General features: G+C 34.6%; 5 protein-coding genes, 1 long non-coding RNA gene and 1 other non-coding gene across 9 annotated transcripts; 4 read left to right on the top strand and 3 right to left on the bottom strand.

The window, feature by feature from the left end:
* The first annotated feature begins 923 nt into the window (after positions 1-923).
* Positions 924-997, top strand: TRNAI-AAU. Its single transcript has one exon. It is a non-coding gene; the product is annotated as a tRNA-Ile (tRNA).
* On the bottom strand, positions 924-10,290 carry LOC111463307. Its single transcript, XR_002713869.1, has 4 exons — positions 10,277-10,290; positions 7,006-7,013; positions 6,493-6,496; positions 924-998 (listed from the first exon to the last, which is right to left on the bottom strand). It is a non-coding gene; the product is annotated as an uncharacterized LOC111463307 (long non-coding RNA).
* Positions 1,748-4,803, top strand: LOC111463303 (probable mediator of RNA polymerase II transcription subunit 26c). Of its 2 annotated transcripts, XM_023107183.1 has the most exons (10): positions 1,748-2,807; positions 2,889-2,957; positions 3,043-3,125; positions 3,200-3,270; positions 3,374-3,423; positions 3,507-3,540; positions 3,624-3,748; positions 4,030-4,126; positions 4,227-4,387; positions 4,484-4,803. In XM_023107183.1, the coding sequence occupies exons 1-9, from the start codon at positions 2,415-2,417 to the stop codon at positions 4,349-4,351; spliced, it is 1,047 nt and encodes a 348-aa protein (XP_022962951.1). In that variant the 5' UTR covers positions 1,748-2,414; the 3' UTR covers positions 4,352-4,387; positions 4,484-4,803. The 2 variants fall into 2 exon arrangements, with proteins under 2 accessions (XP_022962951.1, XP_022962950.1); XM_023107182.1 differs by having other exon boundaries at positions 1,749-2,807; positions 4,227-4,600.
* Positions 9,637-12,261, top strand: LOC111463306 (WAT1-related protein At5g64700-like). Its single transcript, XM_023107188.1, has 7 exons — positions 9,637-9,815; positions 10,303-10,365; positions 10,447-10,563; positions 11,162-11,411; positions 11,493-11,651; positions 11,732-11,883; positions 11,971-12,261. Exons 1-7 carry the CDS (start codon positions 9,643-9,645, stop codon positions 12,125-12,127), a joined length of 1,071 nt encoding a protein of 356 aa, XP_022962956.1. The 5' UTR covers positions 9,637-9,642; the 3' UTR covers positions 12,128-12,261.
* A 5,050-nt stretch (positions 12,262-17,311) lies between these two features.
* LOC111463147 (WAT1-related protein At5g64700-like) lies at positions 17,312-20,097 on the top strand. Its single transcript, XM_023106980.1, has 7 exons — positions 17,312-17,609; positions 17,694-17,756; positions 17,999-18,115; positions 18,266-18,518; positions 19,367-19,525; positions 19,620-19,771; positions 19,847-20,097. The coding sequence occupies exons 1-7, from the start codon at positions 17,437-17,439 to the stop codon at positions 19,980-19,982; spliced, it is 1,053 nt and encodes a 350-aa protein (XP_022962748.1). The 5' UTR covers positions 17,312-17,436; the 3' UTR covers positions 19,983-20,097.
* Positions 20,098-21,411: 1,314 nt separating this feature from the next.
* On the bottom strand, positions 21,412-22,601 carry LOC111463450. 2 transcript variants are annotated; one of them, XM_023107388.1, is made up of 3 exons: positions 22,466-22,601; positions 22,406-22,429; positions 21,412-21,694 (listed from the first exon to the last, which is right to left on the bottom strand). In XM_023107388.1, exons 1-3 carry the CDS (start codon positions 22,520-22,522, stop codon positions 21,494-21,496), a joined length of 282 nt encoding a protein of 93 aa, XP_022963156.1. In that variant the 5' UTR covers positions 22,523-22,601; the 3' UTR covers positions 21,412-21,493. The 2 variants fall into 2 exon arrangements, with proteins under 2 accessions (XP_022963156.1, XP_022963155.1); XM_023107387.1 differs by having other exon boundaries at positions 22,406-22,599.
* A 1,027-nt stretch (positions 22,602-23,628) lies between these two features.
* LOC111463440 lies at positions 23,629-24,405 on the bottom strand. The gene has a single exon (XM_023107375.1). It carries the CDS (start codon positions 24,237-24,239, stop codon positions 23,682-23,684), a length of 558 nt encoding a protein of 185 aa, XP_022963143.1. The 5' UTR covers positions 24,240-24,405; the 3' UTR covers positions 23,629-23,681.
* Positions 24,406-25,477: the final 1,072 nt, after the last annotated feature.

Genomic DNA, 25,477 nt, shown 5'->3' with positions numbered 1-25,477 from the left:
TTTTTTTTTTTTTTTTTTTTTTTTTTTTTTTTTTTTTTTTTTTTTTTTTTTTTTTTTTTTTTTTTTTTTTGTTGAAATTTACATTTACGAGGAGTCGAACAAAATTAAAATAACTAAAAGATCTTTTCAAATGTGTTCATATGATTCTTAACACGGGTTAGTTTAGGGTTTAGGGTTTGGGTTGAAATTTTGTAAAATTGAACGGGAGTTGATTTCGGAGTTGTCAGTTTTTCTGTTTACCAATACAAAAAGAGAGTTACAACTAATCCAATCTTAGTTTATTTTTAAGATTTTTAATAATGTTTGAGATTTGTTAGGGATATTAGTAATTTATTTTATTTCACTCTTCTAAATAAAAATATTTGATTATTTGGTCAATTTTAAACAACATAGCAAATTATTACCGCTAAAATATAATATTCTATTTCAAAATAGAAGGATTAAATTAAAACCGAGTTTCATTCCAAAGTTTTGATAATAAGGTCAATGGTATACACTCGTATATCAATAATCACATTACTCCTCAACTCGATTCTATTCCCTCTAGTCATCATAGATAACTAATTTTTTACACCGTACCCTTTACAAACATTAATCCAAGACCCACCAACCACGTCTTAAAAAGACGAATAAGAATAAGTCATTCGCATACTTGTATGTCCCCCTCCATCTTTATTGATTAAATTGTTAAAGCGCCCAGTTCATAATTGACGAATTTGTAGGTTCTCCTACCAGATGGACACCAATAAATTGTAAATCTAGTCGGAAAGTTATAATTCATTTACTTCAATTTTTTAATAAATAATATATAATTCATATTTTATGGACTAAATCACTCAATTATAACTTTTTCGAACCACAAAAACTAAGTTTACAATTTGAGCTGTAATTAAATTTATATAAAAAGGCTTATAATAACATGTGGCCTATTAGCTCAGTTGGTCAGAGCGTCGTGCTAATAACGCGAAGGTCGCAGGTTCGAAACCTGTATGGGCCATCTCTTTTTTGTTTTCATTTCATGATTACTTAAATAGCCAATAATGATGTAACACGTGTGCAAGTGGGCTCAGTAACCATTTTGGATTGGTTTCAAATATTTTCCAAACTAACTATTTTTTTGTTCAATAAAAATTTTATTAGGTTTACTAAATTGCATGAAATTTTACCTTACTTCATATAAGTGCCGAGAAATTAATACTCAAATTGAAATTAGTGAAAGGTATTAGTAAATTATATTAAATTGTTTTAATAAATTCATCTTTAAACCTAACTATCTTGAAAAAATACTAATGGAACGTCAACATGTCAGTGAAAAATGCACTATTATTTACGTGTAGCTTGGGTGAAGGCCAAAAAAGGCTCAATTTTAAAGAGCTCAAACAATCCATATAAGGTATTACGATACTAACAAGAGGACAATGACATCGACGTCACAACCTATATATATGGATGAGGGGACAACCTTAAATTTGATGGTATTCACCGGGCCTAGACAACCTTAATTGCTTCGATGTATTGCAGGATTAAACTTACCTTTTTTGTTTTCATAAATTCGCATTCATTAAAGTTTTATATTTGCAAGTAACTCTCATAGGAGGAGTAAAATATAGGTTAAAAGTTGACCATTTGGGTCAATCCAATATAATTTCAGGGAAGCCGACGAACCCGAGTCTATAAAATTTTTAATTATTTGAATTTTAAGTCGTTAAATTTATAATTGAGTTTATGAACCCTAATTGATAAATGGGCGTGGATTTGGGCCACAATGAATGAATAAAGGAGTGTTTTTTTTTTCATATTTATTGGTTGCACCACGCGCCAATGACTGCGAACGGAATAAGATTTCATTCATAGTTCAGAGCTCCGAGAGGAAGAAAAATCCTATCTGGAAATAGGAACGAACAATATTCATATTCTCTTAATTTCTTTTTCCCATTCTCCGATCAAATTCCGGCCGTCGTTTCAGAAACTTGGCTTTCATTTTCATGGTGGAGCTCTATAACAATTTAAATTTTGATTAACTAACCCAGAAAGTTCCCAAAGGGAAATTTCTCGACCAGTAATTTTGAGGGCGGAATTCGTTTGTTTCTCGTTTTCTTAAGGAATATTCCTCGTGGGTTCTTTTTAATTTATTGTTTCAGTGCCATTCGGATTCCTGAAACGATCGGTTGAAGCTTTTGTTGAGGATCGAATCAGATCTGTTCTGTGTTATTTGGGTTTTGTTTCGAAAATTTTCCTAATGGATTATGACGATTTTGCTTTTCCTTCACTGGGTTTTCTCTGTAATTTCTAGCGTTTTCTTTTTCTTCTCCGAATCTCGAAGTGAATGTTGAAACTGTAATCGTTTTCGCTGCTTCTTATTGGGCGGATTAACTTTCTCAATCGCTGATTATTCTAATCGGACTCTTTACAAAATGGTTCGATTGGATTTAGATGATTTCCGGACCATACTTGATACAGCCGGCGTCGATGTTTGGACCTTCATCGATACAGCTATGGAGGTCGCTTCAATGGATTACGGCAATCAATTGAAAAATCGAAGAGATGGAATCGTCGAGAGGCTCTATACGTTGACCTCGCATCCGTCGCGATGTCGGAACTGCGATACGGATCGCCACCCCGACGGCCGCTCTAATGGCTGTGAAATCAAACAGAGCTTCGCCGAGGCGAAGGAAGGTTCCCCTTCGACGCCGCAGTTCGTCGGAGTTGAAGGGGACGACGATAGAGTAGACCCATATGGCGGTTCGTTTGATGATGAACAGAAGAAGGTTTTAGAAATTAAGGAGCAGCTCGAAATTCCTCACCAGGTCTTCTTCCTCTCTGATTGTTTGGCCTTTGGGGATTCTTTTCTGAACTTACCAATTTGGTGATTGTTTGTCTTGTTTAAGCCTGAAGATGCTTTGGTTGATCTGCTTCAAAACTTGGCAGACATGGATATCACATTCCAAGCTCTTAAGGTTTCTGTTGCTGTAATTCTTTTGAATTTGTGGGTTCTGTTGCTTTCTTCTTCTCTGTTTCTTACCTGTTCTTGTTCTTGTTTAGGAAACTGATATTGGAAGGCATGTGAATCGGTTAAGGAAGCATTCATCTAATGATGTTCGTAGATTGGTGAAACATCTTGTCAGGTTCATAACAATTTATATATGAATTCATGACCGATGCTTGGTGAATTTCTGCTCATTTGTGTGTTTTTCATCAGGAAATGGAAGGATATTGTGGATGAATGGGTCAGGTTGAATCAGCCAGGGGAGCAGACAGCTTCATTAATTGGTATCAAATAAGAACATCATTCATAACTTCATGTTTCAATTCCTTCAGACATGATTTAGAACTCAAAAATTTAGCTAAGAAAGGTTTCTACTGCCATTCACAGCTGATGGCGACTCACCTCAACAAAAACTTCCTCAAAATGGTTACCATCAGGTGAATTGAAATCATTAATCTTATGATTCTAATGTTTGTGTTCTTTTGTAGAAAAAGCTTGAAATCTTTCTTCTTTTTTATAGGTTCCTGATTTCGCATACTCTCCGAATCCTCACAGTGAGTATCGAATTCAAATCATACGCGAACTTCTTGTTTCATTTGCCATCGCTTACTTACTATGGATTTCATTGTGTTCTTAGATGGAAGTTCTGGGTCGGATCGAAATAACTCAGAGCCAGAACTGAAAGGAAAGCCTATGCCAAGACGAGACGCTCCGCCTAAACCAGCACAACCAGCTTCAACGTCGTCTTTAACTCCTCAAAACGTATGGTAACCAAATTAGAGTCGTTTAACTCTACGTTTGGTTGCCAAAAGTGGAGGATGAAAATTGAACTTTCGAATCTTATGCTTCCGAAAACATAACAAACTTAACTCAAACTGCATCAATTGTGTTGAAATTTGACAAATTTGAGTGGTATGTCTGAATTTTCTCGGGTCCTAGATGATATGATATGATATGATATGATATGCACGGTCTTACTTAGATTACAGTCTGCCAGTTCTTATTTTCGTTAAGAAGGTGTTCTTATTATGTGTTATTTGCAGAAACATAAAGAACAACAGAAGGAAGCAAATTTTGATTCACAAAAGCTTGCTTCAGCTAGAAAAAGGCTTCAAGAGAATTACAAAGAAGCTGAAAATGGTTTGGTTACACCTTTCTTTTTCTTCCCTTTTACTTCATATTCTGATTCCTTGGGAACAAATCAATACTAATTACTGTTTGTCTGTTGCTCTTATTGAAGCTAAAAGGCAAAGAACAATCCAAGTCATGGACATCCATGACTTACCAAAGCCAAAGAATACCTTCTTCTCAAAGAATAAAGGCGGCGGCGGTGGCGGCGGCGGCTCTCAAGGCAGGCACTGGTGATATTTGGCAAAGCAGCAACATGTTCTGCAATATTAGGTGTTCTGTTATCATCACCCCTTACATCATTTGATCATTGAATTTTTAACTTTCTCTATTAAGTTTAAAAGAGAACCAAAATCTACTTTTTTTCAGGTAAATTTGGTTATAATAAGCAATGCTATTATTGATATTGTTCATCTGGAAGCTCTGAGTGTTTATATGCAATGCTAATGTTGAAGCTTCCTGTTATATGCAATGTGGGGTTTGTCTGGTTTGGATCATTAGTCACCCACCTTTGACCTTTGAAAAGGAAAAGGTTACTTAAGTTGGGGGGCCAGCCACATGGGGGGTTGTGTATGTGGATGGGGATTGGTTTGTTTGGCTTGTAAGTGCTTTCTCTTTGCTTGCTTCATATAATATTGTATGGAAACATGGGGCTTGGCCCAACATAAACAAAGGCTGGTTTTTCTTCATGGAAAAAGCTTTTACTTCTCAAGGGTGTGGGGTAGGTTCAAAGTTCTTATCTTCAACATCTTTAGGATTAGCTCAAGTTGGGTTTTCCCTTTCAGGATTCTCCTCGAAGTTTTGTTTGTTAGGAAGAGATTTTCACACCTTTACAGAGAATGTTTCGTTTTCCTCCACAACCAATGTGTGGTGGTGGGGCCCAACGTCCTTGCCCGCACTCATTTGTCTCCAATTGATGTGGGACCTCCCAAATCTACCCTTGTGGCCCAATGTCCTTGCTGGCACACCGCCCCTCGTGTCCACCCCTTTGTTGCTTAGCCTCCTCGCTGACACATCACCCAGTGTCTGGCTCTGATACCATTTGTAATATTTCCCAAGCCCACTGCTATCATATATTGCCCTATTTAGATTTTTTCTTTCGGGCTTCCCTTCGACTAGGTAGAAGTTTCCATACCCTTATAATAAATGCTTCGTTCTCCTCTCAATCAATGTGAGATCTTACAATAAGCTTTTGTGTTCTTGACTGCGGTAGAGTGGATCGAAACACACAGTAAGATGAGGAGAGGAGGATCTTTCTACTGTCTAGTTACTTTGTTTCTTTTCCTAGGTAAGTAATGCATATAAAGAACAACAGAGGCATGAAAATGACTGATAAAGAAAGAAGTGGGGGATGACAGACAACAACACCAGGTGTAGGGGAGATGGGTAAGCTAAATGGGTGTCTTTTCAGTGGTTTTTTGCTGTTGGGTATGGGAAAAGAAGAAGAGAAGTTCAGAAATTTGGGAAGAGAAGTGTAAATATGAGGAATTTATAAGGCAAATTGAGTGTAGTGTAGTGGGTGGGGTTTGGTTGGAGCCGCCATTGTTGACTATCTGTAATGTTTTTGTTAATAAGTTGCTTTCCAAACAAATGATAATACTCCAAAAAAAAGTTGCCATTTTTTATAAATGAAAGTTGAGAAAGTAACAGGAAAAATGTACGGTCAAAGTCAACAGGAAACAATTAATAAAAGGTGTGACTGTATTTTAGAGGAATATTCTAACATTTTACTTTTAATATTTTAATTAAATTTCTTTCATTATATTTTTAAATACAATTTTTTATGCTAAATTAAAAAAAAAAAAAATAGAAACATATTTAATAAAATAAGAAAAATATATTTAATTACATTTTTCATAAATAACGAAAATATAAAAAAAATTCTATGATTTTTTCATCTTCTAACCAATGAGTGTAACACTCGAATAAAAGAGGAGTCAATGAATTAGCCGGCACCACATTTGTAGGAGATCATGAGGGAGTATATCGTGTATATTCCTTTTCAGAGACTCGATTATAAGAATTCCAAAATTAAGTGCGTTTTTTTTTTTATAGTAATGGGTAACTTTCCTCTTATAGGTCGGGCGTTTTAGTAGTATTCACTTTTAAAAGCGATGAGTAACTAATATGACCATGTTGCAAGGAGGAATACAAAAGAATGTCCATCTTTTTGAAATAAACTTCATTGCAAATGTTATCTGTTTTAACCCGTAGTGTCGGCAACCGCACAGTTTTAAAACACATCTACTAAGAAGAGGTTGCCACACCATTGTAAACAATGCTTTATTTCTCTCCCCAACTGATATGAAATCTCACAAATAGTGTTCATCAATCTGGAGGTTCGTATCTAAGTCAAGTCAAGCACTCTTGTTTAGAACACAACTTTAATCATATTTTTAAGACTCATTTCTAAGCAATACAATTGTTTGAAAATGGTACGTCTATTTCACATTCTAGAACACCACCCTAACCTCAATTCCTCTCCAACCCTTTAATCTTTCTAACTTTTTTTTTAGGTAAACCTCTTTTAAAATCCATGTTTACATGCAATGGCCCGCCGGCAACATGGAAAACATTGGTCCAACATTATCACAAAAAAGAATGACAAAGATTGGGTAAACAACCTCTGTAGTTTTGGTTAGCAGCCACGTTCGGAATAGGAAGTGTCCTTGTTCTTGTTCTTGTTTTTTGGTCGACTTTCTTAAAGTAGTTCAATCATTCTCAACCTCATACATGACTCATACATCTTTAAAAAAGTATGTAAAGTCTCAATCTTTTCTAAAAGAAGTTGTTTTTGAGTTCCCATGTTTGAGAATGCTAGCCAATTTCATGTCTTATATAGTTGCATGCTAAAGAATGGAACGAAACATTTCTTATAAGAGTGTGAAAACCTTTTTTTCTAATAGACGCGTTTAAAACCGTGTGACAGACGACAATACGTAATGAATCAAAGCGAACAATACCCACTAGCGATGGGATTGTGATCTGAGTAATATTCTTCAAATCTTGACAATTGAGAATTGGTTGGGAGTTTCCCTTAATAATGCATGAAGTTTCTTTTTCTTTTTATGTAATTTCTTAGAAGATATGATTAAATTATTGTTTATGGTTTAAGAAAGTTTAATGTAAATGTTTTTGACATTCATAAAACATGGGGAAGACACCAAAAAAAACATGGGGAAGGTCATGTTCTAAGAGGTTAGCTGATTAAACCTGACCAACTTTGCTTAGTGGTGACAAGAAAATAAATTAAAGTTGTTTGGTCGAAGTTGTTAATGTTTTGGACATAAAAAATAGACACTTGATGGTATTATTATATATTTGTTTGTTGTATAGTGAAAGTTCATATCTTTAGATTTTAATATATAGTTTCTTTTTTCCTTAGTGAATGAATGACGTATTGATGCAATCTCTGTGCCTATTAGCAAAGCATATGAACCAAGAGCATATAATTATCGGAAAATAATTATCGCCCTCATAAGTTTAAGTTATGTACCTTCTTTGTAACTTTCGAATTTGATACCATTTGTAATCGTCCAAGCCCACCGCTAGCAAATATTGTCTGTTTTGGCTCGTTACGCATTGCCGTCAGCCTCATGGTTTTAAATGCGTCTATTAGGGAAAAGTTTCCACACCCTTATAAGAAATGTTTCGTTCTCATTTCCAACCGACGTGGGATCTCACAAAGTTCTTTAACGAACACATTCACACTCGGACCAGTTAGAAACAAAAGGAAGGAGATAAGTTTGAAACATGATGAGATCGATCAAACCCATTAGTGAAAAGACTTAAAAAAAAAAAAAGAAAGATGAAAGTTGAAGAATCATTTTAAAAAGAAAGACAACAAATCTTTGTCTTTGCATTTGTTGGTCAACAAATGTTATGCAAAGTAAAGGTAGCTTTTTTAATCAGTTTAGTTTGGTAGAGAAGGATCTCCATGATATTCTCATTTTCTTTTTGTTTATTTTTTAAAAATTAACTTTCTTTACCTCATTTTATTCTTTATTTTTAAAAAATTTCTTTCGTAAGAAAAATTATTAATTTGAGCTCGTGTTAAATATATTTTTAATAGAATAACAGTTAATTATGAATAGTTGGTTCGTAGAGGCACAATATCTATAACTCAAAAATGTGAATAGATCTGAAAATATTATTAAAAACAATAGTGAATTAAAAATGAGAAATAGAATTGGGATCGAAACTTCAATTTTCATTGATATTCATAGAATACAAGCAACAAACTAATAACTACAAAAATATAAACTAATTAAATCTTGAGAATAAAATAAAATATGCTACTCATCAAATCATAAAGTTAAAATATAAATGATATATTTTATAATTAATATATTATCAAAATATTAACTAATTATGAATATCTTGACTAATTCAATAAGTTACACTAAATTTTAACACGAAGGAAGTCGTATATATTAAATTACCATTAATTTTCGAAGTCTTTTGAATGGAAGCTAAAACAAGTAAGATTCATTATGATAAAAAAAAAGATAAAAGAAGATTCAAGTCCTCAAGTAAAGTTTTAATTAATTACACTTTAATAATAATAGGCGATTATTAATGGTCTATGTGCACTTATGACTCATAGTTGATTAACTAAGTTATATGACTTTTAACAAATAAAGGAAGCATTGAAACTGTTTAAACTTCTGACCTCAAAATAAAAAAAAATGGCATAACTTTGTGTTGATTTATGTGGATATTTTTACTCTTAAGAAGCGAGTAGTAGGTAACATGACTACGTCGCATGAGATGCAAAGGAATATCAGGACCATCAGTGAGAATGTTTGCATAATCCACAACACATCAATGGTGTGAAAGTTATCTTATTTATAATCAAATAAATTACAAGGATATGAAAAGAGTAATAAACGGAAATAACAATAAATGGAAAGATACATGTGGTAAGAAGCCTTATAATAAAATATCAAATATAATATATATGGTAAACTAAAATTGATTACTAAATATCCTTAACAACTAGGATCGAATCTTAAAATTTAAAGTTAAGATTATAACTGAAAGACTATATCTAAACCACCTCGACTCCACCTCTATCAAGACCTGAGTACATGTCTCCATCAAATGAATTTTGTTAGGATGGTATTGTTTACGAGACAAATGTGTTTGTGTTTGAAGTTTGAGATCTAAAGCGCGAAAATTGATACAACTTAACAACAACTCACTATTATTATTTCGTTAAATGATTGATTGAATGGTTCATTAAGTTCTAGGGTTCAAAATGAATGTGTTAGGCAGACAATGGGTAGTAGGGAAAACAGGCGGCTTCAAAGCTCAGCCTGTTTTGGAGGGCGAGAGGACATCAAAAAAGAACCCAAAAGAAGCTAAGTGGCATATACAAACTGCCCATTAACAAGAAAGAAAGAAGAATGGTTAATTAATTATATAAAGTGCATTACTTTGTGTGCGTTCATTCAGCTCCCTTTTCCCCCTCCGCCCCTTATTTAAAGGCTTCCTGACATGATCAACACACCAACCTATCATTCGCTATGGGTTTAAACAAGCCTTATGTTGCTGCATTCTTCATCCAAATCACCTTCGCCGGAATGAGCCTCATGTCCAAGGCTGCCTTTGCTGCTGGTATGAACACTTACATCTTCCTCTTCTATCGTCAAGCTGCTGGTACCATCGTCTTGGTCCCTCTCACTTTCATCTTAAAAGGGTACGTCAAAGTTTGTTTCTTTCTCTTTTTTACTATAAGGTCTCGTATCGATTGGAGAGAGGGAACGAAGCTCTCCTTATAAGGATGTGAAAACCTCTCCCTAGTAGACATGTATTATAATTGTGAGGCTAGTATCGATATGTAACGGGTCAATATGGATCATATATGCTAGCGGTATACTTTGACTGTTACAAATGGTATTAGGGTCAGACACTAGGCGGTGTACCAACAAGTACGTTGGGCCCAAGGAAGGTGGATTGTAAGGTCCCACATCGGTTGGAGAGGGGAATTGTTAAGGATAGTTTCTTTTATTGTTCTTTCCATATTATTTGTAATTTATCATAATTCTCTATACGGTAAATGATTATAAATAGACAACTTTACGTGTGGGCAAACAATATCTCCTTGTACTTCTACGTTTACTCATTTTTAAATGCTTTTAGAGTTGTCGAGAATAATACAACTTTTTTTGTTTGATGTATTTAAGGAAGGAGAAGCGACCATTGACTTTCAAGCAACTCTGCGAGATTTTTGTCATTTCATCGATCGGGTGTGTATTATTATTATTATTATTATTATTATTCTTAATAAATAGGATGACTTATTATTATTTATTATCTAATGGGTTTAGGATTACTCTTGCATTGGATGCTTATGGAATGGCGATTAATTACACGTCAGCAACTCTTGGTGCTGCAGCATTTAACTGTGTTCCTGTCACAACGTTCTTCTTCGCCGTCTTATTAAGGTCATTTTAAATATTAATAATGATGAATATTTTATGACAAATTTATAGTAATTGCGTTTATTTTATTTTCCCTTCTAACCTTTTTTTTTTTTTTTTTTATAAAGTTTTTAACACCACTTTTGGATTCGACACCTGATGGCTCCAATATTTTTCTATATTTTCTACGACATGGTCACACGTTCCTCGCTTCTTAAAAGTGAAGATTATCTCTATAAACCAATATAAATCCTTCTAACATGTTTTGTTCTCTCTCAATTGCATCAAGAAAAATTCTTAAGAGGTCACTTAACATAGAATTGCTCAAAGTAAAACTCACTTAACTTTAGAGTTCCTAAGATTGAGCTTACCGAAAACGAAAAAAAAGGTGCACCTTATTAGTATATATATATATCTATAGTAACTTTCATTCTCTTTAAACCTTTTTTTAGGCTTCCTATCCTTAGGACCATTCCTACAGTGGTCTCGGTTCATTTATGTGTCTCTTCTTAACTCTTTCAAAATTAGGTCTATTGGTTTGATCTCAACATTTTCGTTTGTCAATCTATATTTAAAAAGGTTTTATACACGTATAAGTTCGACATACATTTTACGTACACAGAATGGAGATGGTGAACTTAAAGACAGCGGGAGGAATTGCAAAGGTGGTGGGCATAATGGTATGCATGGCTGGTGCAGCCATTCTTGCTTTCTACAAAGGCCCCTACTTGAAGCCACTTTTCACTCACCAACTATTCCACCATGCCCAATCCCAACCTCACCACCCTCCTAACTCCCAAAGCACATGGATGATCGGCTGTTTCTTCCTCCTCGTCACGAGTATCTCTTGGGGCATATGGTTCGTCCTCCAGGTAAATTTCCTCCAAGTTTAGTCTCTAAACTTTCATGTCTCGCCTTTTGGTTCTAACAATGGGTGCACCATTCGAGCGCAGGCTCGGTTCTTAAAGGGATACCCTCACCTAATGGAGTTCATGTGCGTGCAAACCGTGATGAGTATGGTTCAGTCCTTCGTCGTAGCCATAGCTATGGAAAGAGACCCTTTGGAGTGGAAATTGGGGTGGAATGTTAGGCTCTTTGCCGTACTCTATTGTGTAAGCCAAAAAAACACACTTCTTTGCTCTCTTAATTTGGTGTTTATGATATGAAGAAGAGTTATGAACATTGCGTGCAGGGCATTTTGGTAATTGGAATTGCAAATAATGGGCAATGTTGGGTAATCAGAGAGAAGGGTCCAGTTTTTCAAGCCATGACAACGCCGTTGAATTTAATAGCAACAATCATTGGTTCCCAGCTAATCTTGTCGGAAGGAATTTACTTAGGAAGGTAATTAAGATCAATTTTGACTTTTTTTTTTTTTTAATCTATTTCAAAATAATAATAATAATAATAATAATATATTTGGTTTGACAGTATAATAGGTGCATGCTTCTTGGTGATGAGTCTTTACAGTGTTTTGTGGGGAAAAAACAAAGAGCTAGGAGCTACTTCAAGCAGTCAACCAGCTCCACTAGAGAAAGAGATAGAAGAGTTGACATCTCGAGCTCAAGTCAACTCCTCAATAATCTAATCCAAGACTAGATTTCCTCATTTATTGTGTGATTATATGCTTTTTCTCATGATATTCATTAGGTTTTCTTTTTCCTATACTATTTTGTTTTCGAGATATTAAACCTTTTAAATAACTAACTTCTTAATTAAAAAAATTTAAACTCGAGCTATGGTAACTGTATAAGTGATCGATCGATTAATGATGGAAAATCTATAATCATTACATTATCTCGACCAATACTGATTCTTTCAACATGTTTTCTCTTCACTCACATGTTTTTTTTTTTTAGGAAATCATGCTTAACTTTGAAGTTTTATCATTTGGACGTGATTTCGATTCATTTATGTACATCTCTTTTACTCGAGCATTACAAGTAAAAAAAAAAAAAAACGTTTTAATTTATAAACTTGATGATATGGTTAGAACGAGAGATGTTGATATGGTCACTGTGGCGATATTGATGACACGTAAGTTTTCATGATGACGTGGTCCCATTTAAGTTGTTATAGAAATAGGGTAGCGAAAAAATAAAAATATCTTAATGATGAAAAGATGTTTATGTGAATGTTTGGAAAAGATGATAGAGTAGATAGAGTACTTTTCTAAGATTTAATTAGCATTATTATACTTCAATTTGTTATTATTACAACAATTCAAGGTCAACTTGTTTGTCATGTTTTTAAAAAATGTACATAAATAAAATTTTAAGAATTAAAAACAACTTTTAAAAAGGATTATTATAAATATAAAATTTAACTGTTGATTAACAATTGTAAAGTAATTAATTTTATTCTTATTTATTTTATTCCGATTTTTGGAATTTATATTGAGAATTTAATATCTCCTTAAGACTTTAATTAAAGTTTACAAAAGCTAAACTTTTATCTAAAATTTTGGAGAGAGGAAAAAAAAAATAAAAAATAAAAAATAAAAACCCTATTATCATCTTCTTCACTCTCCTCTCCCTAAGGCTCAACCACCCATGTTGATGATCTTCTTCGACGAGCGGGGCTCGTTTTATTTGGCCAAGCACTGATCTAATTACAACGTGAACTTGTCTCGATTGATGAGAGTTTGTCTAGTATAGATTGATTTAAGGTCACTCTCTATTAAGGAAGCGGATAACGCATAAAAATGAACTTGTGTAGATTGGTAGGATTCACATTCCTACTTTTGATGATATCGGTTGGTAGAGGGTCATTCCTAGAGATGATCGAACCTTAGACGCCATGAAATGACCTTAGATATTTTCATACGATTGCGCTTTGATACCTTGAGATGACCTTACGTACCTTAACATCACGAGGACTGCTCCTGTAACAACCTAAAAAAATAATGATAAATGTATTTTGTATTTTATGTGTGGTGTGTTTGATGATAATAATAATAATAATAATAATAATAACAATAACAATAATAATAATAATAATAATAATAATAATAATAATAATAATAAAAAATAAATAAATAAATAAAAACGAAACGAAGCAGCTGCGTCAAGCAGCTGCTGTAAAGGGGGGATGAGGGGCGGCGGACGCGTAGCTGGAGGCGTGGGATGGATGAGTGGATGATTAGAGGATGTGAAAGTGTGTTAAGGCTGGATTAAGCTTTAAAAAGGAAGAAAAAAACGAAGAATGGTGATTAGCGAAAAACCCAGAAAAACAGAGGAGGAAATTTTGAGAATTCGAGTTTTGGTTGCTTAAAATTCGACATCAATCGAGGGTAAAGGAAGAGGGGTTGTTGCTGAGGAATCATTTGAGGAAGGGGATACGGCCACGAGCTGAATCGGACGGTGATTCGAAGGTAACGAAAAACCCATATCACCGAACCTTCAAATCTCGATATCTTGATTCACACTACATAATAAGTTATGAAATAAGGTTTGTTAGAACCGTAGTTAGAAGATCTATAAAGTTGTAGAAGAAATCAGAACGAAATTCGAGCTGTAGAGATGAAATTTTTGCTTCGGGACACAACGGGTATTAAAGAAAAAGATTGGGAAAAATTGCAGGGAGGAGAGGTTGAAGACGAGCGCGTGAAGGACACGCGAGGCGCGTGGGAGGCCGCGAGTGGATGTGCGACCGCGGATCAGGCGCGTGAGAAAACGAACCCCCGACCTTGTATTGGCGCGTGAGGGCGCGTGAGAAGGTATTTTGGCTCCCGGTTTGTCCCGTTCGACTCCTTTTGACCTGTCCTATCAAAACTGATCTATACTTATGTTGAAATCGATAAAATATAGGTCTAATAGGAAGGAATTGTGTTGAAATACTATTAAACGTACATTCAAGGGGGAAAAGGAGTTCGCAACCAAGTAAGTAGCGTATCGACCTTTGAACTAGTTCTTAACTTGTTTTACAACATGTGAGTATGTTGTTTACCTGATTAAGAGCTTAATAAGTTATGATGAACTTTGATGATATTTAGTGTTTATTGTATATTGTGACTGCTTGCCTGTGATGTAAGCGTGATATAAATGATTGTCAGAATGTTCTACGTGTTGATCATGATACATGTATGGAAGCATGCAGTAACTGTGAGTATGTTATGCATGTTAATGGAAAGGTTATGACTCTAGATATGCTTATTGGTGGTTGAGCTATGACTTATTTACTGAGTAGTCTACTAATTCCCGCGGAGTTCCTGGCCAACGCGCTGTGTGCTAAGTCAGGGAGCATGAGTACTCCTGACCGTTGGTATATGAGATAAACAGGCCGCCAGAGCAATTAGTAGACGGGTCGTATTTGACCGAGAGCGAGTCTTACATACGAGTCCGAAAATTCTAGATAAGCATATTGAGAGAGAGTCAGTAACCTAGCTGAAGGTAGCTGAGATACCTCATTAACGAACAGATGACCCTAGTAAAAGAACTAGGAGTCAGTGATGAATAAAACGTAAAAACACCTAGAAAGATTAGTTATGAACCCGTGAATGATAAGCTAGCTACTTACTGAGTAATCTAATTACTCATCAGAATTATTATAACTTTTCTTTCCAGATGTAGATGCTGCAGGCCAGCCGAGGACGAGACCAGCGGGCTAGAGACTACTGGGAATCCATGTCTGGGTCTGTTATGTAATTATGTTTCCGTTGTCAAGAATTTACTTAGTCGTTTTAAGTTTTGTTTAAAAGTACTGTTTTTTTTAAAATATTTTACTGGATGTTTTTTAGAAATACTTTGAATTTTATGATTGGATATCAGAGTCTCTTAATATTGTCGATGTTAACTCCTGTTAATCGCGTTGACGATGAGCGGGCGTTACAGCTCCCACCTTGACTCGGTGACATTATGGGCCTATTAGCAAGAATGATGGTGGCCGTACATATTAGATTTCGTACTAAATATTGTTATACTCGCAATATTACTCTTCTATTTTTATTTTGCATCAATTTGTAATTGCCCATGACTTGAACGTATCTGAAAAAACCAATTGTTACATGGATGGATATAGTCCACAGATCAAAATTGTCGCAATAACGAACACATAAACACCACAATGAGCTCAATTCTATCGAAAGTTATCATCGTGAGAAATGAAATTTGTAGAGTCGCTTGTAGATGGGGTTTGGCCAGAAATGGGGTCTCAGTCACCTTGTTCGAGTCTGCCAGAGTGCTCGATGGAAGGAAGAATATCCCAATGAAGAGAAATCGTAGAAATAGAAAAGACCCTCAAATTGTATCAGTTCATTTATGTATTTTTTTTACTTGAATGTCTAAGATAGAAAATATCTTCCAATGATTATTTATTTAAACGAAAGATGAGAACATAAAGTAAAAAAAGGTGTAAATTAAATGGTATGAGAATGTTTGTCGCTCCCTCCATTAGAATAAATTCTCCACTTTAATTTAAAAAAATTACTGATTTTTTTTTTAAAAGCATATTCGATATATATCTTCCACATAAAATTAGAAAGTTATAAATTAAATTAATCCCAATCTCTCAGACATATGGAATAAGAATAGCTTAACTAAATCACTCTCAACATAAGTCTCTCGAATATTGGAACCCATTTTTGTATGTTTTCTTTTTATTTTTTATTACCTTTTACCTATTTTTAATATAATCAACCACCGCACACCGTCTCTAAAAGTCTCTAAAGTTCGATTGATCGACCCATATAAATTTTTCGTATTCTTTTTTTTTTTTAAGAAAATTTTAATACATCAAGTCTATATTTTTTATAATTATGAACAGAGACGTCTACTAAGTGGAATGGAGATGGAAACCTCCTATTTATAGAGTGAGTATGGCAGACCGATAAAAATCTAGGTTTGGTTAGGATTGGAGACGAGGATGAAAAATATAATCTCCGACTTTATTTAAACATAAATCCCACCTCGTTCAAGACGGATCCATACCCTTTAATTATTGTTTATATATATATATATATATATATATGTAAAATAAGAGTATTATTATGTTATTTTTACTCTTTTTTTTTCTTTGTAATTAAATTAAATTTGAAGTTCTTATTAATCTCTCGTTACTTTTTTTCTTTCACACTTTATTTAGTCTCTACTTTTCCTTTATTTTCGAACTGCTTTTTTTTTTTTTTTTTTTTGTTCACACACAACTATTTTTCTCAATTATCACATTTTTTTTCCTATTTTATTTCTAATAGTTTTTACAAAATAAACAACAGACATTTATTTATAGGAATGAAAAAAAAAAGACTTTTTTAAAAAGAAGAAAAGAAAGAAAGGAAGGACTACGTCAGAAACATGATGTCCTCAATACACCTAATAATTGTCCCTTCCCTGAGGCCATAACTGGACTAAAACGCTCCATTATTCATAGTCCACCTTTATCCCAACTCTACTATAACTCACACCAACATGACTATGATACTATATTAGAAATTACAACACCATAGTATGATATTGTTCATGACTCTGATACTATGTTAGAAATTACGATACCATAGTATGATATTGTTCATGACTCACAACGACATGACTCTGATACTATGTGAGAAATCACGACACTATAGTATGATATTGTTCATTTGGAGTATAAATTCAAGATGAAGTTAAAAACTTTTATGAATACTTTCTAATTATTCCACACTTTGTTGTTGGTTGAGTTGCCAAAGGATCATATTATTATTCGTGAATATCATGGAAGTTGGGTAGGAGAAAAAAAGGCATAGGGAGCTTGACCAAAATTTTGATGAACCCTTTTGAGGTCAACAGTGTTTGTCTGTTTGTCCTTAAATTTGTGTTTTAAATGGTTTGAACTTCACATCAACACATTCAGTTCACCTCATTTTCTCTCCACTTTCAATTTGGTTTCTTCTTCCTTAAGATTCAATCAAAGGTTGGTCTCAAAATGGGTTCCAAAAAACCATATTTTGTTGCGGTTTTGACACAGATTCTTCTAGCTGGGATGAGTCTTCTTTCAAAGGCGGCGTTCGCTTCTGGGATGAACAGCTTTGTGTTTGTGTTCTATAGGCAAGCTGCTGGTGCTGTTTTTTACCTCCCTCTCATCATGTTTTTGAAAAGGTTTCATTCTCTTTCTTTGATTCCTTCATAATCCTTTATGTTTTTTTTTTTTTTTAACCTCTTTTTTTCTTTTTTTTTTCCCAGAAAAGAGCCCCGCCCGCTTTCTCTCAGGAATTTCTTCAAGATTTTTGTCATTTCCTTAATTGGGTATGTTTTTATCACGTTCCACGTCCGTTGGAGATTGTAAATGAAACATGTGTGTGTGAAAACCTTTCCTCATTAGACATATTTTAAGAAAAAAACTGACAATATCTACTAATGGTGGGCCCTCAAGAGGATTGTTAGACTCCACGTCTGTTGGCCTCGTAAGGACGTGGAAACCTCTCCCTACCAAAATCGTGAGATGGGTTTTTAAATTTGATGTTTTGGCGGATGTTTTTCCAATTCAGGATGACCATTGGATTCAATGCATACGGTGTGGCGGTTGATTATACATCAGCAAATTTGGGAGCTGCTGCGTTCAATTGTCTCCCAGTGACAACGTTTCTGTTTGCAGTTTTATTAAGGTAAAGAAGAATTCACGTTTGTTGTGGAAGTTTGAGCCGAAAAAGATGGAAGATTTGATGTTTTTAAGGAATTAAAATTCTGGGTTTTGTTTTTGTTGCTCTAAACACAACTAAAAATTGGTCCTTTTTTGGTGTAAACTTTAATGATAGGATGGAGAAAGTGAGGTTGAGAACAGTGGCTGGAATGGCAAAAGCTTTTGGAATATTAGTTTGCATTGGGGGAGTGATCACACTTGCATTCTATAAAGGTCCTTATTTGAAGCCACTCCTCAATCATCATCTTTTTCAATTTCACAAATCCCAAACCCACAAACCTCATATCTCTTCCACAAAAACATGGATTATTGGCTGTTTTCTTCTCTTCCTCTCCAGCATTTCTTGGGGTTTGTGGTTCGTTCTTCAGGTTCGATACTCAAATACTCCGTTCTCTTTTATATTCGATACATAATTTAAACTTATAATCTATCCAATATGTGCTTTTTCAATAGACATTTGACTTTTTTTTCCATTAAATACTAGGAATGTTCATTTAACTTACTCCGCACACGTGGAGAAATTCCTTTTTGAACGAGAAAAGAAGAAGGGAACATGAGAGATTTCTCAAATCCTGTATTTATTGTAACAGCCGAGGTCTACCATCGATAAATATTGTCCTCTTTAGTTTTTTTCCTTTTAGATTTTCCTTCAAAGTCTTAAAACGTGTCTACTAAGAAAACGTCTCCATGCCCTTATAAAAAACGTTTCGTTCCCTTTCCCAATCGATGTGGGATCTCATAATCAACCCCTACAGGGCCCAGGGTCATCGTTGGCACTAGTTTCTCTCTCAAATCGACGTGGGATCTCACAATCCGCCCCTACAGAGCACAGTGTCCTTTCTCTAATCGATATGTGATCTCACAATCCACCCCTTACAGGGCCCAACGTCCTCACTGGCACTAGTTCTTCTCTTTAATCGATCTGGGATCTCACAATCCGCCCCTACAGGACACAGCATACTCACTGTCCCTAGTTCCTCTCTCCAATCGATGTTGGATCTCACTTCTACCGTGTTCAACGTCCTGTCCTCGCTGACACTAGTTTCTCTCTCTGATCTCACATTTTTTTCTTACTAATTTAATAGAAAGTGGTTAAATTTAAAAAAAGAAAAAAAAATTGTGCTTTTTCTAAATCTTATTATTATAAAAACGTCACAATCTGAAAGGTTCCACATAATTAGATTGAATAAGTAATGATTTTGATTGAAAAACACAGGCACATTTTCTGAAGACATACCCATCACCGCTGGAGTTCATAAGTTACCAAACAATTCTAAGCACAGCACAGTCATTTGTGATAGCCATTGTCATGGAAAGAAACCCTTCTGAGTGGAAGTTGGGTTGGAACATTAGGCTTCTAGCTGTTCTTTACTGCGTAAGAACACACTCATAACCCTTTTTTTTTTTTTTTTTAATTACAAACCCCTTTTTTCAATTCTTTATTATAATTTCTCTCGTCTCAACAACAGGGAATTCTTGTCACTGTTGTTTCAAATTTCTTGCAATGTTGGGTTATCAAAGAAAAAGGTCCCGTTTTTCAAGCCATGACCACCCCTTTGAATGTCATTGCTACCATCATCGGCTCCGAATTGCTATTGGGCGAAGGCATCAATTTGGGAAGGTTCGTTTCATTATTCAAACACAAAAAGTTCATCCATTTCGGAAATTTTTAAAACCATGTCTCGTTGTTTTGCAGCCTTATTGGTGCCATGTTGCTAGTGGTGAGCCTTTACAGCGTGTTATGGGGCAAAAGCAAAGAGCTCAACGTTATTGATATAGATAGCAATCAACCGAGAGAGGTGCCAGAAATGATGTCACCTCCTCAGCCATAGATAGCAAAGATCAAGTTTTGATCATTATTATATATCAAAGCCTACGAGAATTGGCCATGAATTTGTTGAATATTTTGTAACACATTGCTTTGATAAAGTAAAGGATCAAGCTCAACTTTGGCGGCCAAGAATAATGTTTGAGCCTTTATTTTCTCTTTAATTCCTACTTGTTTATGTTTATTCAGCAACACAAGTGCCAAGAAATTAATAAAATCATAAGACCCACATTGAATTTGAATGGAAGGTGAGAGGTGGAAGCTACCAAACAACTTCCAAAAACAATTTAGGTTTAAGGGTTCGAGACCCGAGTCGAATAAGTCAAAGTCAAGTCTAGTCGAGCCAAGTTAGGAGACATGTGACACACACATGTACGAAGACTAGAGCACGCGTGGGTCCTTGAGACAAGTCATGTCATTTTACACGCGCGTGCCGATTAGTATACACTAAATGTTAAACTAGTTTGAATAAAATATCGCAATCGTGCACTATTGATGTGACCTTTTAACAAACTCTTATTTCTCTTCGACTCAAGTTCACACAACTATACTCGGTACGTAGAGTTAGTATACAATTCCATTTTCTATCAATTAATACTAATATATAAGGTTTGGGTATTTTCTATTATGATCTTATCAACGTCTTTATAAACTTAATTTTTTTTAAGAAAATTAAACTTACGTTGTACTAGGCAAAGATATCATAGCTCGAATAATTATTAAATAACGGTGTTATATAAATAAAACATATTATAAGCTAAACTTATAATATAATCGTTAGAATAAAAGTTGAGCGTTTCTTATTACTTCTTTAGAAGTGATAAAATTAAATAAGACATTAATGATATAATTTCAAATTAAATATGTTATCCAAAAAGTGACAAATATTTCAACTACCATATGTTAAAGCATATATTTAATATATAGTATGGTGCAAAAGGAAGAAAATTAATATTTTGAGAAATAATGGTTGTATGAGTTGAAAAAAGCAAACATTAGTCAAAAGCAATAGGAAGTGGGAGTAAAAATAATTTTAAAATTTATTTTCCACTAAATGAGGTTAAATATTCATATATAAATTAATCCAATTTAGCTTATTTATTATTTATTATTTAGTGCTTAGTGGGTATTGTATGATATCCTATGAAGGTGGGCTTTGATCCACTATGAAGTGTTTTCCACTACTAATAATGGAAATGATATTAAATCACTTTTTTTTTTACAATATGATATTTAAAAATAAATAAATTAAAAAAAGTAGACGCGTGTCAAAATTGGCTTTTATAGATTAAAAAAGGGGCCCGGGATTGGAGATGGAGATGGTGAATATAATTATGATTCCAGTATTTTTCCTATTTTCCATTTAAACGGAGATTCTCGGCCTCAGTCTCACCAAAATGAAATTAAATTAAATTAAAAAGTAATATTTATGTTATGAAAATTGAAACACAAAAAAAAACAACAAAAAGCATGGAAGAATAAATGAGACACCAAGTTTCTTAATCTTAATTGCTGCTAATTAATTACCTTAACTTCTTTCTCTGCTTCCCAATTTGTTGGGTTATTTTCCTTCTTTGTCTCACATGGAGTTTCCACCACCGTTGTCTTGTCTGTTACATCATCGGAGGGTGGCGGCTCCGGTGGGTTGGTTTCTTTTTCAGTTTCAGTTTCCGGTGGGGTCTCTGCTGCTGCCGCCGCCTTCTCCTTACCTTCGTTCTGTATTATAACAATCATCCAAATAATAAGAAACTCTATTTATTTTCCTCCATATGTGGGCTGGGCCTAGAATATAGGGCGAGGTTTAAGAATATGGGCTGGCCCAAATTGAGTTCAAACGGGCAGTTTAAGCCCATTTATTTGATTACGTACCCATTTGTAGAAACCAACATCCATCTTATATAATACATTTTTTCTTTAAATTATTTTGAAAATGAGTTATAATTATCTGATATTTAAGTTTTATTAAATTTTGTTATTAATATAACATGTATGGTGGATAATTATGATTATTTTTAATGATTAAAAAAAAAACAATCTGACATCTACGATGTCACAAACACAACCAACCCGAGATTTTGGATTAGTCCAAAAAAATTCAAATCAAAACAAGCTTGGTTTTATTGGACTGTCCAATAAAGTAATTTAAAAAAAAAAAAAAAAAACAGGGAAATGAAAGGAAAAAGACAAGCAGCGATGCATTAGAACAGAAATTCATCGAGATTCCTTCTTTTTTCCAGGCCGGATCCGACACAATTATTATCCCTTTTTCGTTTATTTTCTTTTCCCCAATTTTCTGAGAATCCAAACAGATTTTAAGGAGGGAAAAGGAAAAACACATTGAAATGATGAAATCAGGGGCATTATGAATCAAAAACAGAGTAATTGGAAGAACAAATGGTAAGAGAAGGAGAGTTAAGAGTAATTCACCTTGTGATCATCCACGATATCCGCGGTGTCCCGTTTAGTTTCGGCGGCCGGAGGAGGCTCCGGAGACTGGCGGGAATGAAGCTGAAGAACCTTGGGCTTAGTGGCACAAGCTCCCATCTGCTTAGTCGATCTCAAAATGAATGGAAATGAAATGAGATGAGAGAGAAGGAAAATGGCATGGGGGTTCTTAATAATTTATAAACACAGATTCCGACAAAAACCAAAATAAAAACAGAACAGGAACATTTATGCGTATAACGTATGTATGTTACGAATCTCTATTCTATGTTTACACCCTGTCTTTGTTTTTTCTTTTTTGTCCATTATTATTTCAACCTTAGATAATTATAAATTTAGTTTGAGATTTAAATCTCTCTGTGAATAAGATTAATCAAATCAAATTTCGGGTGGCATGATCTAAGTGATTGTAGGTACACGCACGTCCTCTGAATGGAGGTTTGCGCGGACATGTTGGAGAGAAGAAACGCGATGGACATGAGCGTATGAGGCGGATGCAATTTAATATGAAATGCGCATAAATTACATTTAACAGACGCGAGGCAGAATGATCTAGAAAATAGTGGGTGCACGCACGTGCTTGGAACGATCGGTGGAGTCCGCACAGACACATCCAAAGGAAGAAACGCAGTAGGCATGAACTTACTAATTCAATAATTTTCATTTATTTTTTTTAAATAAATTAAAAATTACTTAATAAATTTAGTCCCATATAATAAAATTTTAAATTAAAAAACTATGGCATTATTTTTTTGAAATTTGAATTAAAATTAAAATTTTAAATTATGAGACGGACAGGACAATGGCATAATAAAAGCATGGAAGCAAAGTTTGTGGGCTGCTTATAATTAATAAATAAATATATAAAAAAAAAATTGCACACATTTTATTATATTATAATTAATTTTGTCGGGCTGATAATAGCATGGAAGGCAATGTTTGTGGGCTGCTCATAATTCAAATCGTGGGTGCCCATTATCATATAATTAATTAATTCATCCAAAAAAATATATCTTTTTTTAATTAAATATGATTGTAACGTGATACCATCATATTTGTTCTAATCCAATTTTTTTATATTTATAATTTTCAAAATTCAATTAATTACAACTTATATTAATTATAAATAAATATCGAAGAAAAAAGGAAATCAATCATAAAAAGTGAAAAGCTTCTAAACTCATAAAGTTCATTATTGACTAAAATTTAATTTTTTTAATCCGAATTTCCAATTTCCAATTTAATCCGAATCGAAAAATCAAGAACAGAGAAGAACAACAGAGGAAGAAATCATAAGGGCATAGATGATGATCAAGAACCCAAAATGCAGAGCCCAATTTCTCTTGAACTTACCCAAATAGCTCTCCGGCGGCTCCTGGTGATGAATCTCAAAGTCCTCCTCCGCCAGGCTGCCGTCGAACCCTCCGGCAGCAGCAAGCCTCATCTTGATGTCTCTGAGCTTCTGAGTGGCCAAAGCCAGAGTGAGCTTATGGCAGCGGCGCTGGTACTTGAAGCCATTGATGCAGCGGAGGGTCTGGGCGACAGAGACGTAGAAAGAGAGATGGGAAACGGAGAGAAGAGCAATGGGGATCCAGGAATGGCGGCAGTGGAGGCGATGGGAAAGGGATTGGGCGAGGAAGATGAGGGCCAGGAAGATGAAGAAGAGGTGGAAGAGGTGGAAGAGCTGTTTCTTTTGGAGATCTATGGCTCGTTTCTTCTCCAGGGTCTTCTCGAAATGGAGCTGGATTATGGTGTTTAGCGCCTGGAGGGCTGTTTCTTTCGACATTTGGCCAGGGTTGCTTCCCAGATCCGCCATTGATGAAGAGCTTCAAGCAGAGGATAGGGGTAAGTGTTGTGCCGGAGTGAGAGCGGTGTGGACACAAGGGGTTGTGTAATTTGGGGGTTTTTGTTGTCGACAAATTTCAACTAATCTTACCATGTGAGAATTAAATATATATATGCCTCTATCACTATTAAATTAATTTATTAGAAATCCCCCAGCCCCAACTTTTTTTTCCATCCTGTCTAGTAATGAGATTTTAGGGTTAGATCTAAAAGTTCTTTAGCGATAGCGTTCATTCTCTTTCAACACTTCTCAACCGGGCGATATCTAAATTGATTGTCATTATTCCTATTACCGATGATACCCTTGATGGACGATGTCGAATAAATAGGTTAGTATAGATCTGTTATCTCGAACCATATTGGATATGCTTCTAGATTTGAAAAGTGAATTAAATTTGGATACTACTTTAGCTAATTATTTTAATAAAATGAGATTATAAGTATATTTTTTAATTGAAAGAATATCTTGTGCCCCACAAAATCATGGGATAAAAAAATACTTTGTATATCGTAACATTAATTTATTTAAAGAAAAGATTCTTCGAAATATAAAAATGTATATTAAAAAGAAAAACTATCTTTAAGCAGATGACTCTTAGAGAAGAGTGATAAAAGAGCATTTTCAATTAAGATAACATTGGCTTCTTCATGTTCATCATGAACTTATTTCTTACTGCTATGGAAAACGTTTTATGGGGAAGAAATCTTTTAAGCTCACCCGTTGTTGAGTCGAGCAAATTCAAAGATCTTGTGGGGTCGACACCAATTGTTGTAGCCAAGCAAGCTCAAATATCTTATAAGGTCACGAGTTGTTGGGGTCGAGCAAGCTAAAAAATCTTAGAAGGCCACCGAGCATTGGGGTCGAGAAAGCCTTACAAGTTCGTCCATCGTTCGGGTCAAGACGTCCATTATGTTCAAAAAATTCGACAGTTAAAACAAGAAACAAGGCAACAGGAAGATACATCAAGGAGGATGGTCAGAGATGAAAACAAAACCAGCTAGCAACCGATAAAAAGGATCGTGGTCGACCCGAATAGTAGGCTACAAACTCAAATCTTAAGAACCGAACACGTCGAGGTTTTCAGTAGCCCAGAAAAAGTTAAGTTCATGACTGGAAAGTGACACTAAAATTTGGCATTACAATAATAAATATTTAACATTAATGTTCTGAGGGGAAAACCTTCAAAAAAAAAAAAAAAAAAAAAAAAA

The sequence above is a fragment of the Cucurbita moschata genome, unplaced genomic scaffold, assembly GCF_002738365.1.
Source record: "Cucurbita moschata cultivar Rifu unplaced genomic scaffold, Cmos_1.0 Cmo_Scf00028, whole genome shotgun sequence".
Lineage (NCBI taxonomy): Eukaryota > Viridiplantae > Streptophyta > Magnoliopsida > Cucurbitales > Cucurbitaceae > Cucurbita > Cucurbita moschata.
This window is presented reverse-complemented; position numbering and strand designations above follow the sequence as displayed.

What these genes read in the sequence shown, in the direction of transcription:
- LOC111463303 (XM_023107183.1), top strand. Translation starts at nt 2,415, where the DNA reads ATGGTTCGATTGGATTTAGATGATTTCCGGACCATACTTGATACAGCC. An exon ending in TCACATTCCAAGCTCTTAAG is followed by an intron (nt 2,958 to 3,042) that starts GTTTCTGTTGCT and finishes GTTCTTGTTTAG; the next exon opens with GAAACTGATATTGGAAGGCA. An exon ending in TTGGTGAAACATCTTGTCAG is followed by an intron (nt 3,126 to 3,199) that starts GTTCATAACAAT and finishes GTTTTTCATCAG; the next exon opens with GAAATGGAAGGATATTGTGG.
- LOC111463306 (XM_023107188.1), top strand. Translation starts at nt 9,643, where the DNA reads ATGGGTTTAAACAAGCCTTATGTTGCTGCATTCTTCATCCAAATCACC. An exon ending in TTTGTCATTTCATCGATCGG is followed by an intron (nt 10,366 to 10,446) that starts GTGTGTATTATT and finishes TAATGGGTTTAG; the next exon opens with GATTACTCTTGCATTGGATG. An exon ending in GCATATGGTTCGTCCTCCAG is followed by an intron (nt 11,412 to 11,492) that starts GTAAATTTCCTC and finishes ATTCGAGCGCAG; the next exon opens with GCTCGGTTCTTAAAGGGATA.
- LOC111463147 (XM_023106980.1), top strand. Translation starts at nt 17,437, where the DNA reads ATGGGTTCCAAAAAACCATATTTTGTTGCGGTTTTGACACAGATTCTT. An exon ending in CTCATCATGTTTTTGAAAAG is followed by an intron (nt 17,610 to 17,693) that starts GTTTCATTCTCT and finishes TTTTTTTCCCAG; the next exon opens with AAAAGAGCCCCGCCCGCTTT. An exon ending in GAAGGCATCAATTTGGGAAG is followed by an intron (nt 19,772 to 19,846) that starts GTTCGTTTCATT and finishes GTTGTTTTGCAG; the next exon opens with CCTTATTGGTGCCATGTTGC.
- LOC111463450 (XM_023107387.1), bottom strand. Translation starts at nt 22,522, where the DNA reads ATGGGAGCTTGTGCCACTAAGCCCAAGGTTCTTCAGCTTCATTCCCGC. An exon ending in ATATCGTGGATGATCACAAG is followed by an intron (nt 21,695 to 22,405) that starts GTGAATTACTCT and finishes GTTATAATACAG; the next exon opens with AACGAAGGTAAGGAGAAGGC.
- LOC111463440 (XM_023107375.1), bottom strand. Translation starts at nt 24,239, where the DNA reads ATGGCGGATCTGGGAAGCAACCCTGGCCAAATGTCGAAAGAAACAGCC.